The sequence below is a fragment of the Lepisosteus oculatus genome, chromosome 12 (genome assembly GCF_040954835.1).
Source record: "Lepisosteus oculatus isolate fLepOcu1 chromosome 12, fLepOcu1.hap2, whole genome shotgun sequence".
NCBI classification, from domain to species: Eukaryota; Metazoa; Chordata; class Actinopteri; order Semionotiformes; family Lepisosteidae; genus Lepisosteus; species Lepisosteus oculatus.
This window is the reverse complement of record NC_090707.1, coordinates 15,500,775-15,513,663: the sequence shown is the minus strand read 5'-3', so window position 1 is coordinate 15,513,663 and position 12,889 is coordinate 15,500,775. Positions and strand designations below refer to the sequence as shown.

The window sequence follows — 12,889 nt, the reverse complement described above, 5'->3', positions numbered from 1 at the left end:
ACTTCCTTTAACTTTTACCTTTTATATTCTGTAAAGTGTGGCAACCATGATTGAAAATTCTTTTTTTGATAGCATAAGTATGTTACATCTTCTGTGAACAAGCAAAGATACCTGATACTTTCGTCTCTTACTTTTTTATTCCTGTACACGGTTTCTAATATTAATACAAGACGGAATTATTATTTTTCATTGATTTAGATCTTTCATAATTTTGAAAATAAATAAATTTGTTGCAGGCAAAGTCCATGTTTTGATAGTGTTTAAAGAAATGAAAATGGGAGGAAATTCAGAAAATTATAGTTTGTTGTAGTGATTTCCATGATGGGAAATAATTTAATCCTTTGGCTGAGAAGCAGCGTCTGTTTTAATCTGGGTTTCCAGTACCTATTGTCGCCTTATTTGTATTCTCGTTTTGTGTGTAGGCGCTGAAATGTTTACACTGCGTGCACAATAATTAAAATGAGGTTGATAAAATGAATCTAAAAATGTTGATATGACTGTACTATACAGTACATATTCTTAGAATATGCCTTTAAAATAATGGATTCATTATTTTATTTCTTTGTAAATTGCAATCATTTTGTAATTTACATCTTGTAAGCTTAAAGTATATGCTTATTTAATTATACTTATTAATGATTTTGTAAGTTGCATTCCTTTTTATATACAAAATTATGTACCATTTATTTCTTTATTCTTGTGTAAACTGTAATCCTTTTTCTAAGTTATTATTTTTGTTGGCTATATTGATGTGTGTTGTCTTGAAAATAATAGTGTATAAGTAATTAGTGCTTAATATTTGATTTAATATCAAAGATTTAAGATTTTTTGTCTGTTATAAAAAGCAGTGTTTAATGCTGCCTCTGCTTCAGAAGATATCACCGAAATACAGAGTGTTTATCCTGTCCAATTGCCGTGTTTGAGTTTTAAACTGATAAGTATAAATGTGTCTTTTGGGACTAGTATGGTGATACCATTACTCACAAAGGCCTGTCAAGATCTGCAAGATGCCAAGGAGCTGGAGTGGAAATTTAGGAAGCTTACGAGTCCCAAATGCCATTTCATTCTGAGAACAAGAAAATCCTTTTCCTTAAAAGCTGCTTTTGTGAAATCTTTCTGAAAGTAATCTACTTGTGGAGTCTTTTCAGGGAGAAGGAGCATTGCTTTACATCAACTAAGATATTATAATCATATCTGACATAAGTTACAAATGAGAGTGTCCTGTGAGAGACTACAGCAACGCAACACATGCATAAAAAGCATATTGCATTGGTGTTTCTTTTCAAGCTCAGCCAAAGCCAAACTATGTCAGGGTATCAGGGCACACAATTCTCACAGTGTAACAAAGAAAATCAGAGTATGATTGAAATTCCTGTCTATGAGCGTTTGACACCTGACAAGTTCCATAGGAGGGCGTCTGAGGAGAGACCCAGTCTCCTAAGATTTCTGCTTTGCAGTGTCTGATGATCGTGCACGTGTGGCGGAAAGAAAATCGGAATTGCTGGGAAGCCGTGAGACCTCTCAGCGAGCACCAGAATTCTTTGCTCGTCTTTGGGTTTCAGAAGGGGAGGGGGCGGGGGCGAGACTCGAACAGGGCTCTACCAACGTTGAGATAAGAAGCAAGAAAGTATATGACATGAAATTCGTTTTTTTTTCCCGTTTCATTTTAAACATTCCATTTTCTAACACAACCTTAGCTTTCCAAATAAAAGAAAAGCATTTAAATGGTGAAATGCATCCTTTTAAGATCCCCAAGGTAACGTGTTTGAACCTTATTGTGTAATCTGTTTATTTGAACTGATATAATCTGTCAAAGGCTTTCAAGGCAGCTGGTAGCAGATTTTTGTCAGCTGCGGAACAGAATGAGCGGAAGATGGCAGATTACAGAGTTCAAGGTTGTGGTTACATATTATGATGGTACTGAAGACTCTTTCACAGAATAGGCTTAGACAAGCACTGCCGTCATGATGCTTTACTCCTCATAGATAATATATTTCCATTTCCAATTTCTTACATGTTGCTCAGGTCTGGGTTTGGAGTTCATTCCTTGTTATTTCATCAGTCAACTGCACTTCTTTATGTTAAAATTTTATGTCTACTTGAACAGGATGGTTTATTGTTTGCTTAGTGTACATTTTACTTTACTTTGAAACTTAGTCTAGTGTAAGAAATCCTGTTTTAGGTATTTATCATATTTAAAGTTATGGTACTTTTTTACCCTCTGTCAATCAATCATTTCTGTTTACGATTCGAACATACTTTTCAAACTTAATCTTTAACTTAAAGCAAGACCCATAAACCTTAGAAAAAATAAGTTCTTATTTTTGGCAACATTTTTTTTACATATTGCAGTGCAGCAAACAAAACGGTATAAAGCCCTCGTAATTTAGCCTCACAGAAACGATCAATATATAATAACTAATTTAGTGGTCCCTAAAGATTTTCATATATTAAAGTTCCTTTTATTGAAGATAAACATTTGAAAGCAATCTGAAAGCAAAAAAAATTAATTATCACATCTGAGAATTTATTATTCCACATTTTGGGATGCACAATTTATTTTTTAATAATAAACACTTTGTAATAAAAATGTGCTACTTCCAAGACAGAACTCCTACCTACAGTGAATTTGAAACTGATAGATCATGTTTTAAAGTTGTCCCTTATTATTATTTCCTAATGTAATCTAACATGTAATTGTGTACATATACAGTACCATGTAACATATAACTATTCAAGTACAAGTGATTTGAATAACCAATTTAGCTTGTGATACAGATATACAAGGTTTGCATCCAGCAGCTAAAAATATGAGGGTGAGTTCTTCATGAATTATTTTTAGACTATATACTGTTTTGTATTTTTATTTCTAATGGAGTTTACTGATACATGTAAAACCATGTATCATCTTCTACTTCTACAACAAAAAACCTGTACATATGGATAAGAATTCTAAGGTAGAACAGGTCTTTAAAATAATCCATCCCATGTCAACAGTGTGTCAGTTTCCAGCGCTGTAAACCATGATCTCTGTAACTTTTATCGTAAATCCCCAAGCTAGTGAAATGCACATACTGTGGTAAATGCAGCTAGTGTTGAAACCACATTATTTCCAGCCACAAATTTTAAAAAAGGAAGAAAGAGAACGTTTTGGCTGTAGAGCCCTCTTCAGGTGTGTTTAGGAATGGGGGAAGGGAGCAGGAATATGTGTAACAGAATGCAAAATGGACAAAGGAGAAGGCTTATATGAGAATTGGTAAGAGGAGGTAAAAGTGTAGGGGTCTGGCTAAAGAGACAGAAATTCGGGTGGCAAATTCCACGAGGAAGTGTAAAAAGCATGAAGCTCTTAGTGAATAGAGAGATTGACGAAAATCATTGAATTCTGCAGGAAGCTGTAATTTAAGGAAAATTTGGGGTTCTGATGTCATTCTGGATTAGCAGTCGCAGCTTCTTCAGTTCACTGCTCTGACATGTTCCTAGGAAGTGCTGAACAGTCTTCTCCCTGTTGTGCCAAAGTTATATGGCAGTACGGCAAGCTACTTTCTCTGAGAGTTTCAATAATTGAAATTGCTGGACAAGCTTGATGCCCTCTGGGTGATCTTGGAATGGCCAGAGGCTTTGTGTATACAGTATGTGTTCTAGTGGATGTGTATTTTTGCAATTCATATGACAACTTCTAATGCATCCAAACGCACATGGTGTGGATGGCAGCTGTGAGAAACAGAGAGGATCTGCAATCTCTCAAAACAGAGAGCAAGCTTGTGCATTTTTGTTTTAGGACTTTCCATGTTATTTTAATGGTTAAACCTGAAACATCCTTGGTGCATATATTTGTTGATAAACTGTACTTCAGAAGGGATTAAATGTTAGGATGTTCCTAGAATGATTTTCTAGTTGTCTCTCCCAAAGTGATTCAGTGGCTTTAAGTAGTAAGCCAAAAGCATTTGTTAGCTTCTGTCTTCTTACTGTATATTTGGGTGATTCATCATCTGTGTGATGCACAGCGGCCCACTGCTGTCCCAGCATTCCATTTCAGATAAACACCCTGTCCTGGCAACATGAACACTGTATGGGCTTAACTTTGGGAGAAACATATACCACTCTCAATTAAAATGAGAAAATATCCTATTTTCAGAAAAATCTTCGGTTTCCAGTGCATGCGTATTGTGTTCTAAAGCCCTCTGTGAGTAATTTATTACTTGCGATTCAGCTTCCAATATAATCCCCTTCGGTTCGGTTGCTTTGGTTACCATGGAAGAGGCAGGGGAGCCATATCATGGGCTGCAAGAACACTTCCCACAGAACTGTTTCCTTAAGAGATACTGTAGGTCTCAGATTCATATTCCTGTCATCTGATGTGTTCTGGGGCCAAGCAATTTATTTTTTTAATATTCTGTTTTAGTGCCTTCAAAGCTTTTTCATTATCAACGCTGCCCTAAAAAAAGTTGGATCTGTTGGCGCTATGTACGCCGCCAATATTTTGCTTGATCTATATAGGCTTTCGTGGGTGGCATTCTGCATTAATGGTCAGTAAGGTTCTAGCATTTTATTAGATCATGACTATTGAAATTACAAAGAAAAATCACCTGCTTTGTGTTTTTAGCAAAAAAAATGAAAATTAAATAAAATTGATTTTTGCTAGATCTATCATACCTCCAGAAGTTTTTTTTACTGAGTTTTTCCATTAAGCTAAGGTAAAGACTTGGTTGTTTCAGATTTGAAAGTAATTTATTACAGTTTAAAAATTAATTTATTGCAGCATCTAAAACACTCTTTCAGCACTTATCTTGTCATGCAATTGATTACTCCTAAAGCACAGTAAAGCACATGATTTATGTACCCAGTGCAAATAGCATCCATTCATTATATACAAAATAGGCTCATTCAAACCAGTAGGTATGAAGACGCATCAATATAGGGATTGTAGACTCTGCCTGAGGTTATACATGGAAAAGATTTTCTGTGATGTTTTTCAATTTGGAAAGACCCCCACGTAAATTTGTAAACGTACAATACTGTAGTATGCATAATGTGGAATGCTTCTTAAAACATTATTTCATTAACTTGCCTTTGTTCATGATTAAAGACTTCTTTTTGTATAGATTAATAAATGATACGTGTTAAATATACCCGTATAATAAGTCGGAGGATGCAATTAGCATTCAGCAAACTGTGATCTTCAAAGCTGCTGCTCTCCACAGATTGTGTTCTCTCGGATTGAAGGAAATAATAAAAGCTCAGCACAACTGTAGAAGGATGTTGATGAGGCAGCAGATAGTTTTCTGTGTTATGTGCTACCATTCCATATTGATTCCCATTGACAAATTCTTCCGTTGCACACAGTGGAGCAGTTCAGATGGCAGCACATCTTCCCAGATGTTCCTAATTTTCATGCATGATCACTTGAGTTTTCGAGCTGCAAGCACAATAGCCCATAATATGGGTTATGAGTGATTTACAGCCTGACCTTGGATAGGAGTTTTGCAGATTGCTTGTTGTTTTGTACATTGAAGGGTGCATGTTCTGTGGTAGCTGGAGAAAAAGAAAATATATTTTTTCCCAATGTTCTTTCCTTAGGAATTCCAGAAAAGAATTAAATGACATCCGATTTGAATTTACTCCAGGGAGAGGTAAGCTAATTCTGGATTATCAATCAACTAAAATAATGCGGTTTGATGTTTCTAGCCTTTGCATGTGTTGTGGGTTTGATTTGTATATCATTTTGCATTGCAATGCAGTTGTATGTAATATTGGGAGATTCTGATAAGGAAAGTATTTTCCAAAAACAACACTCAAAGAGCATAATTGAGTTGCTGGTCTCAAATTACAAATCCAGAATTTGAAAGGAATTCTGTCAGTTATGATAGAAAATACATGCACTGAGCATCAAAAGAAATGCACCACGCTGTTTATGCAGGTATGTTTTTTAGAGGGATAAAGAATACAGATTTTGTGCAGTGATGAAATGTTTTTGTTGTCATTGTGACTCTTTGACTGCCTGTGATGCCGTGAGAGACTCCAGTGGCTTTGGCTGTTTCATAAACAGATCAGCTCATTAGTGAAAGAGTTGACTGGGCAAAGGTGATGAAGTGATTTATCTTGTTGAATATGAACCCTGATGATAATCGAGAACAAAAAAAAACAACAACAACTAAGGAACCAATGTGCCCCACGTTTCGAGAGAATTATATCATTTCAATATATTGGAGCAACACCTCAGGTGAACTCGACAGCCACTTCCTCTGAAGTGATGAGTCAAGGTTTTGTGTAGCCGATCCTGACAGCTGTCCACAAGTCCAGTACAGATGAGCAGAACAGAATACTAATTGTTGAGTTATAGGGTGGTCCAGGTGTGATTGCAGTGATTAATGGGAACTTGACTGCATGGCACTACAATGATCAAGTCCCGAGCCCTCACTCACTTTTCCTCTGAGCTCATCCTGGAATGACAACATTCCAGCTGGGCAAGGCATGATCTCATGGTTTCCTGCAAGACTGCGATGCCTCGGCTGCCCTGATTGCCAAGCCTGAGCCCAGTTGAACATTTGGGATGAGCCAGACAATGTGTAGCATGTAGGGCCCAGAGACCGATGAAGAGGCAAATGATTGTTCAGACTCTATGGAATGAAATGAATGAGACCACATCTCACAAGACATCATCTGCAGTCTGGTGCAAATCATGCTTCCCACATGTACTCATTGTTTCCATTGATGACTACACACACACACTAATGACTTTTTTTCACCAAAGCACTTAATCGGCATAATGAATTTGCCAATGTCATGTCCGTTGTATACAATGTCATTATACCTGCTTCAGAAAATATTTCCCACTGGTAACTATATGAATTTGCTACAGTTCTAAATGATAAGTTTCTTTTGACGCTTAGTGGATGCACATTAATCTGTATCATAACCCCTAAATAACTGTTCAAGTGTAAAATGAAAATGTGATTAAATCAACTAACCCGTACAACTTGTCTCTTCAAAGTGCATTTTTTAAATGGGAGTCAGTGTTCTGAACCTTTATCATAATTTCCTAATTTTCCCAATTGTTTGTGAAGACACTGCTGATGGAGTATCCCAGGAGCTGTTCTCTGCTGGCCTGGTTGATGGACATGATGTAGTTATAGGTAAATTAATCTCTCTTGATATATTTGAATTTAGCTTATGTCTCCATTTTTCCATAAACTGAATATTAAGTCCAATGTAAGTGTAATGTCTTTAATAAATGCTGTATTTATTTTAAAAATATATATATTTTTTCACTTTTCAGTTGCTGCTAACTTACAGAAGATTGTAGATGATCCAGTCACCTACAAAGTATTGACTTTTAAATTGGTGAGAACTCTAAAGATTAATGTATACAGAACATACAGCATGTGTGAAGCCAGTGAAATGTCTATGAAATATGTAAAATAATTCAGGTGGGTAGCTGCGTCAGCATGCGTAGGCTGCAAAGGAACAAGTAATAGGTTTATTCCATGCTGAAAAAAAGAAGAAAGAGAACACAATGTTTCAGCCATGGAGCCTTCTTCAGGTGACACCTGTTGTGTTCTCTTTCTTCTTTTTTTTCAGGATGGAATAAACCTATTACTTGTTCCTATGTAAAATAATGTTTTGATCCTTTACCTCAGCAGTGCTGCTAAAACCGCAATATTTTATTTTGTTCTAGTTTAATGAAAACTTTACATTGCAGAGTAAAATTCCAATGCACATATTTGAATGTGATCTAAATACTAAGCTGTACAGTATAAACACAATTAATCCTTATCATTTTTTTCAAATCATAGACTTGACTTCTTTTACTAAAAGGCCATTGATATTCTAAGATTCATGCAGACTACATTGAAATCTTTTTGAAAAGGAGATTGAATCTTGATACAAAAATATATTAATTTATTTAAAAGTTCCAAAATGTTTTGATGTGATGCTGAGGGCTAATTCAATTATCAGTCAGGACAAGTTTATTTTTTAACATTGTTGAATGTGCACGTTTGATATTTTATTAAAAACTTTACCAAAGGCCTAAATATTGAAATATTCCCCATTGCTTTTGCTTGTTCACAAAGCAAGCTACCTTTTCTAAATCCGTGCTGACTGTTGTCTAGAGTCATACTGCCATACAGATTATCTTCTATTTACTTACTATTTACTGCTTACATAACCTTACATATAATAGGTCAAACACATACTGGTTTTGGGTTTGTTTTGTCACCCTTTTCTGACTAAAGTTTACACTCTAAAGTGTCTTATGTGACTGGTGGAAGAGTTTTTTTATTGACTGAATTGATTCCCTGAATTGAATTGATAGTAAACTGAGAGGCCAGCCTTGGAGATTTGTACTTTATACCTATAACCCTTGGAGACCTGAGTGCATATACTGTACAGTAACATATGTGCCTCTTGATGATGAACTTAATCCTCTACTGTTATCTTCCTGTGGTAGAACAGAAATAATACTTTTATTATTTAGTTTTGCTTCCATTGCAGTCTTCTTTTCAATCTCAAAACAGAGATAGCACTAGAGATTAGATAGCTAATCTCTAATATCCTCTATACCTTTGTTTACAATTCATATAATTTCATATATATTTCATACTGTATGTGTAGTATAAATCTCCTAATAATACTTTTTTAAATTTATGAAGTTCCTTCTCCTTTCTTTAATAATACTTAAACCATTTGGGGCACTGTGTTTCCACCAAGATTTTCTTAGTTATGGTATTGATCTGTTCTGATTAATATATGAATATAATTGTATGCACTGTAGTAGGTTCCTAACACTTTGGCTTTTGAATGGCTTTTTAACTGACCCATATTCTGCGGTATCTGAGATCCTTGATGCTTCTATGTTCCTGTGCCTGCATGCTCTTTTGCTGTACAGTGCTCCACCTCTCCCTGTTCGAACTTTCCTTTCTCTCTGTAATGCTGAGTTCCCATTGATATTGTGCTCTGTACCATCACTCTCCATTAGCCATGTATCAGTGGTTCCAATTACATCATAAGTGCATGTTAATGCGCTTGCTTCTATTTTTTGCATTTTATTTCTAATAGTCCAAGCTTGCTTTAAGCACTTCATCACTTGGACATTGTTTTATATTTAAATTTTCCTCAGGGTTATATTTTTGACCTTATTCCCTGTGTATCTTCATCACAGAGTTTCACTAGATTCTCCCACCTTCCAGTGTAGTTGAAATGTTTTTGAAGTCCTCTGTAGATCCTTGCCCCTAGCCAGCCGGTGCTCATCATCAGAAGGTTTTCAGTGCACAAGAACGCTGAAGCATTCCTCACCACTCCATGTGCTTAACCATGTGTTTTGTTTACACATTAACATTTGCAATCCTTCACCTTTGCATGATGAAGCAATGAAGGCACGGTCCATCAGTGGATCAGTGCTTTGCCCTGCTCTTCAGCTGGTTTCTAAGTTCTTTCAATTTATGTTAAAGCAAACTGTTGCACTTGCAGTCTTGCAAAAATCAATTCCCTTCTTTGTGAAGTAGATGATTTATAATATTTTAACAAGTGGATTTATTTCACTGAAGGTCGGGGTGCCAATTGCAATCGATTAATGCCTGTGGTCTCAGAAAGTTGAAGCTTCCTAATGTCCGAATATATAGGGAGAGAAGGGAAGCTCTAAGCAAAATCAGTTTTTTTCTCAAGATAACTCATCGGTTTTCCACAAGAAAACTGCTGCTATAAAAGGACACAAGGGAAAAGCATGATTTGGCTTTAAGTTCAATAATAAATTGTTGTGTACTGATGCACAGATGTCATGCTGTGGTGTTACTAGGGTACTTTAAAACTGAAAGGGAATATTGATTGGTCATTAAAGACCCTAAATCCAATGCATTAAATGCATGTTACTACCAACAGGATATAGTCATACTGTGCTCTATCATTAGGCCAACAGTTAAAGTAATGCATTCATCCCCTTTCCATAATATATTATTCATATAATTTGTGAATCAGGATGTTTGTCAACTAAAGGATAGCTGATAGCTTCAGCACTTCTCCATCATCACATACCTGTATAATATTTACATTTTCATAATGCAAAGATCAGATGAGTGCTGCAAAAATCACGCAGTGCTATAATTCACATTTTAATCAAGAAATTATTTTGAAGATCAGAACAATAGAGGATAAAAGTAAAAAATTACATGGGGGTTTTTTACTTTTTTAGTCGCTTATTATGAACAGGGCCTGACACAACTCTTGAGCTTGCTCCTCCTAAGTTTGAAGTGTCATTATAAGAAAAGGGCTTTTTTTGGCCATTTAGTTTCACACAAGAGATAGATGGATGACTACAAGACAGGGATTTCTTATAATTCATCTTGCAGAAGTATACATAGCTTTCTTTGAGACGAGCAGATGTTTAAATCATGATGAATAATTAGCTACTCTGCAAGTCAAAATTTAATCTTCATTAATTCCATGTAGCTTTCGCTATGCTTTGCAAATGCTGCGACATACCTTGTCATAACATTTATTTGGAGAAAAAGTTACCATTCCTCAAGGCATTTAAAACAGCTTTGCAGTCTGAATCTGAAGAAGGAGGAAGATAAACTCATGAGTCCTTTAGATTCAATTGACCAGTTTTCTTGTATTTGGAACATTTCCAAAGCACGTCTGCAAGAATATCTCTCATTTATTACCAGACCAAGGTACCACGAAGGCAAATGTTTTATGAGTCAACAGAATACTTCCATCCTCTTATCATCCATAATTACTTTATTTCCAGAGTACAGGTTGAAGGTTGTAGGTGCGTACTGTACATAAGAGGAGTATTTAAAAAAAAAAATGAGATTGCTTGTAACGTCAATAGAATTTAATTTCTTCATAAATTCAAATATCTCAGTTTAATTAAGATTTATAATGATACAATGCTATACTGCCCCAATTAATAGTCTGTGAACTTCTAAACAAGGAATGTTTTCCATTGTCGCATGAAGCCTGTATTTTTAAAATCCTCGAAATGCCTCAGTGAAATTGTTGAATGTAGCTGCCAAGTACTCCGTAAAGTGGTGCCAAAATATGTACTTCTGTGGTTTGAAACGCAGCTCCCACAAAACCTTAGGTTTTAAGAAAGAGTCCTAATATATGATGGTTGTGCGATGGCCAAAGATATGAGAATTAACTTGCAGTGTGTATCTTCCTGTATAACCTAATAAACTCTCCCTCTGTCTGCTTCTCAGGCATCTGGCTGTGATGGCAGTGAAATGCCGGATGAAGTCAAATTGATCGGGTTTGCCCAGCTGAGTGTCAGCTGATGCCGTCTTATTGCCCGGTCTAAGCAAATGCTAGGATCAAATGGTAGGATGCAAGAGAGATGGAGACAGAGGAAGCACATTGCACAGGATTCTGCTTCATTTCCTAGCCTTTCACAGGACCCAGCACCCACTGCTTGCCTCTTCCTCCAACACTGCTGCTAATATCCAAGAGAGCATTTATACAACTCCGGAGAAACACTTGAGAATCCATCCACAACACAAAGTACAAGAATTAAAAAAATGTACTCAGGTGGTAATATTTATTGATATTAAGTAGCCTATTTTATTTTTTACCGTTACCTCTGCTTTTGGCATAGCTTTTTTGATGCTGTTCAAATAATTTATTGAATAAAGTATGTCTTTCTTTGTTGAAATGTTCTCAAAATAAAACAATAGCTTTCATTGATGTGTGTATTAAGGACCAGCGGATTGACAGGAAAGTTATTTTCTAGGTCCAATGTTTGCCATGTTCAAAATGTAAAATATCCATTATTTATGTAATGCTTATTTGACAATGAATAGCATTCTTATAATTGTTATTGAATTAATGTACTGTATATAGAAGGAAGAGTTCCAAGTTGGAGACTGAAAGTATGGCTGAGATTTTGGCGAGTCTGTGTTTGTCGCTTCAACGGAGGTCAGTGTTGATGCTGTAAGATGTTGGAGGTGCCTTCTTAATTTTATCTTTAAAATGTGCCTGCGAACGTAGTTAATGAACACTGATAAACATCAGTATGAAATGTCAACAGCAGTTGTTGTTTTTTCAAGTGCCACAGGATTGCAGTGACATTTATATTTCTGCAGAGATTGTTTAAAGAGCGTGTATTCACAGTTATTGGTGATCCTTTAGACTGAAGTTGCAATGCACTTTCAGACAGACAAGTTAATGTCTTGTCCTGTTGGATTAAATTTTGAGTTTAGTATGTTTACTATATTACTGATGAAAAAGGTTATCTAAAGCATAATAGAATTAATAATACTCTTCTCTAAAAGTCTTGAAGAGGCTTAAATATTAATACACAAGCTTCTTGTTTTGTCTAAATGCACTGCAAGACTAGAGTTGTTTTTCAAAGATATACAAGATGTTAAAGGTATCAGCAGACCTAACCTGAAAGGCATTCATAAAGGTATGATTAACAATTTACTTGTACGATTTATAAGTACGATAGTTCTCAATGCCACTGATCATATTTTAAGTGGTTTATAATGTAACTGTACTGGATCCATATGGTTATTGTGTGTTCTATATACAGTATGTATTTCATTTCAGCATATTTACTCTGTTAAATTTAATTCAGCGGCAAAACTAAACTGTCTGCAAAAGAGCAAGAAAATAAATTACTGCTGAACTGGTGTGTCACTTTTATTGTTTTTAGATTTAATACGAACAAATTTAACATACTTGTTGAACACAATAAATCCGTTTCTGGTTCAATGTTTTAAAGCTCTCCAACAGAGATGTTGTCAAATCTAATTCTCTCTAATCTCAAGTCCAGCCAAGTGAAAGTGGCAATGACAAATTCACAGTATGCAATTGAAGAACTGATATATTTGTAGAGTAGTGACGCAGTCCCCATAGGTGGGCTGATCAATTTCAAAAAATCACACAGATTTTC

At 35.6% G+C, this 12,889-nt stretch overlaps 1 protein-coding gene across 2 annotated transcripts in view; it reads left to right on the top strand.

The window, feature by feature from the left end:
- The window catches only part of stk39 (serine threonine kinase 39), a 36,722-nt gene extending 24,094 nt beyond the window's left edge, over positions 1-12,628 (top strand). For both annotated transcript variants that reach the window (XM_015359060.2, XM_006636536.3), the window contains 4 exons: positions 5,578-5,630; positions 7,065-7,133; positions 7,277-7,341; positions 11,199-12,628. In XM_015359060.2, coding sequence (XP_015214546.1) covers positions 5,578-5,630; positions 7,065-7,133; positions 7,277-7,341; positions 11,199-11,273 — 262 coding nt within the window. In that variant the 3' untranslated portion in view covers positions 11,274-12,628. The remainder of the gene's footprint in view (positions 1-5,577; positions 5,631-7,064; positions 7,134-7,276; positions 7,342-11,198) is intronic.
- Positions 12,629-12,889: the final 261 nt, after the last annotated feature.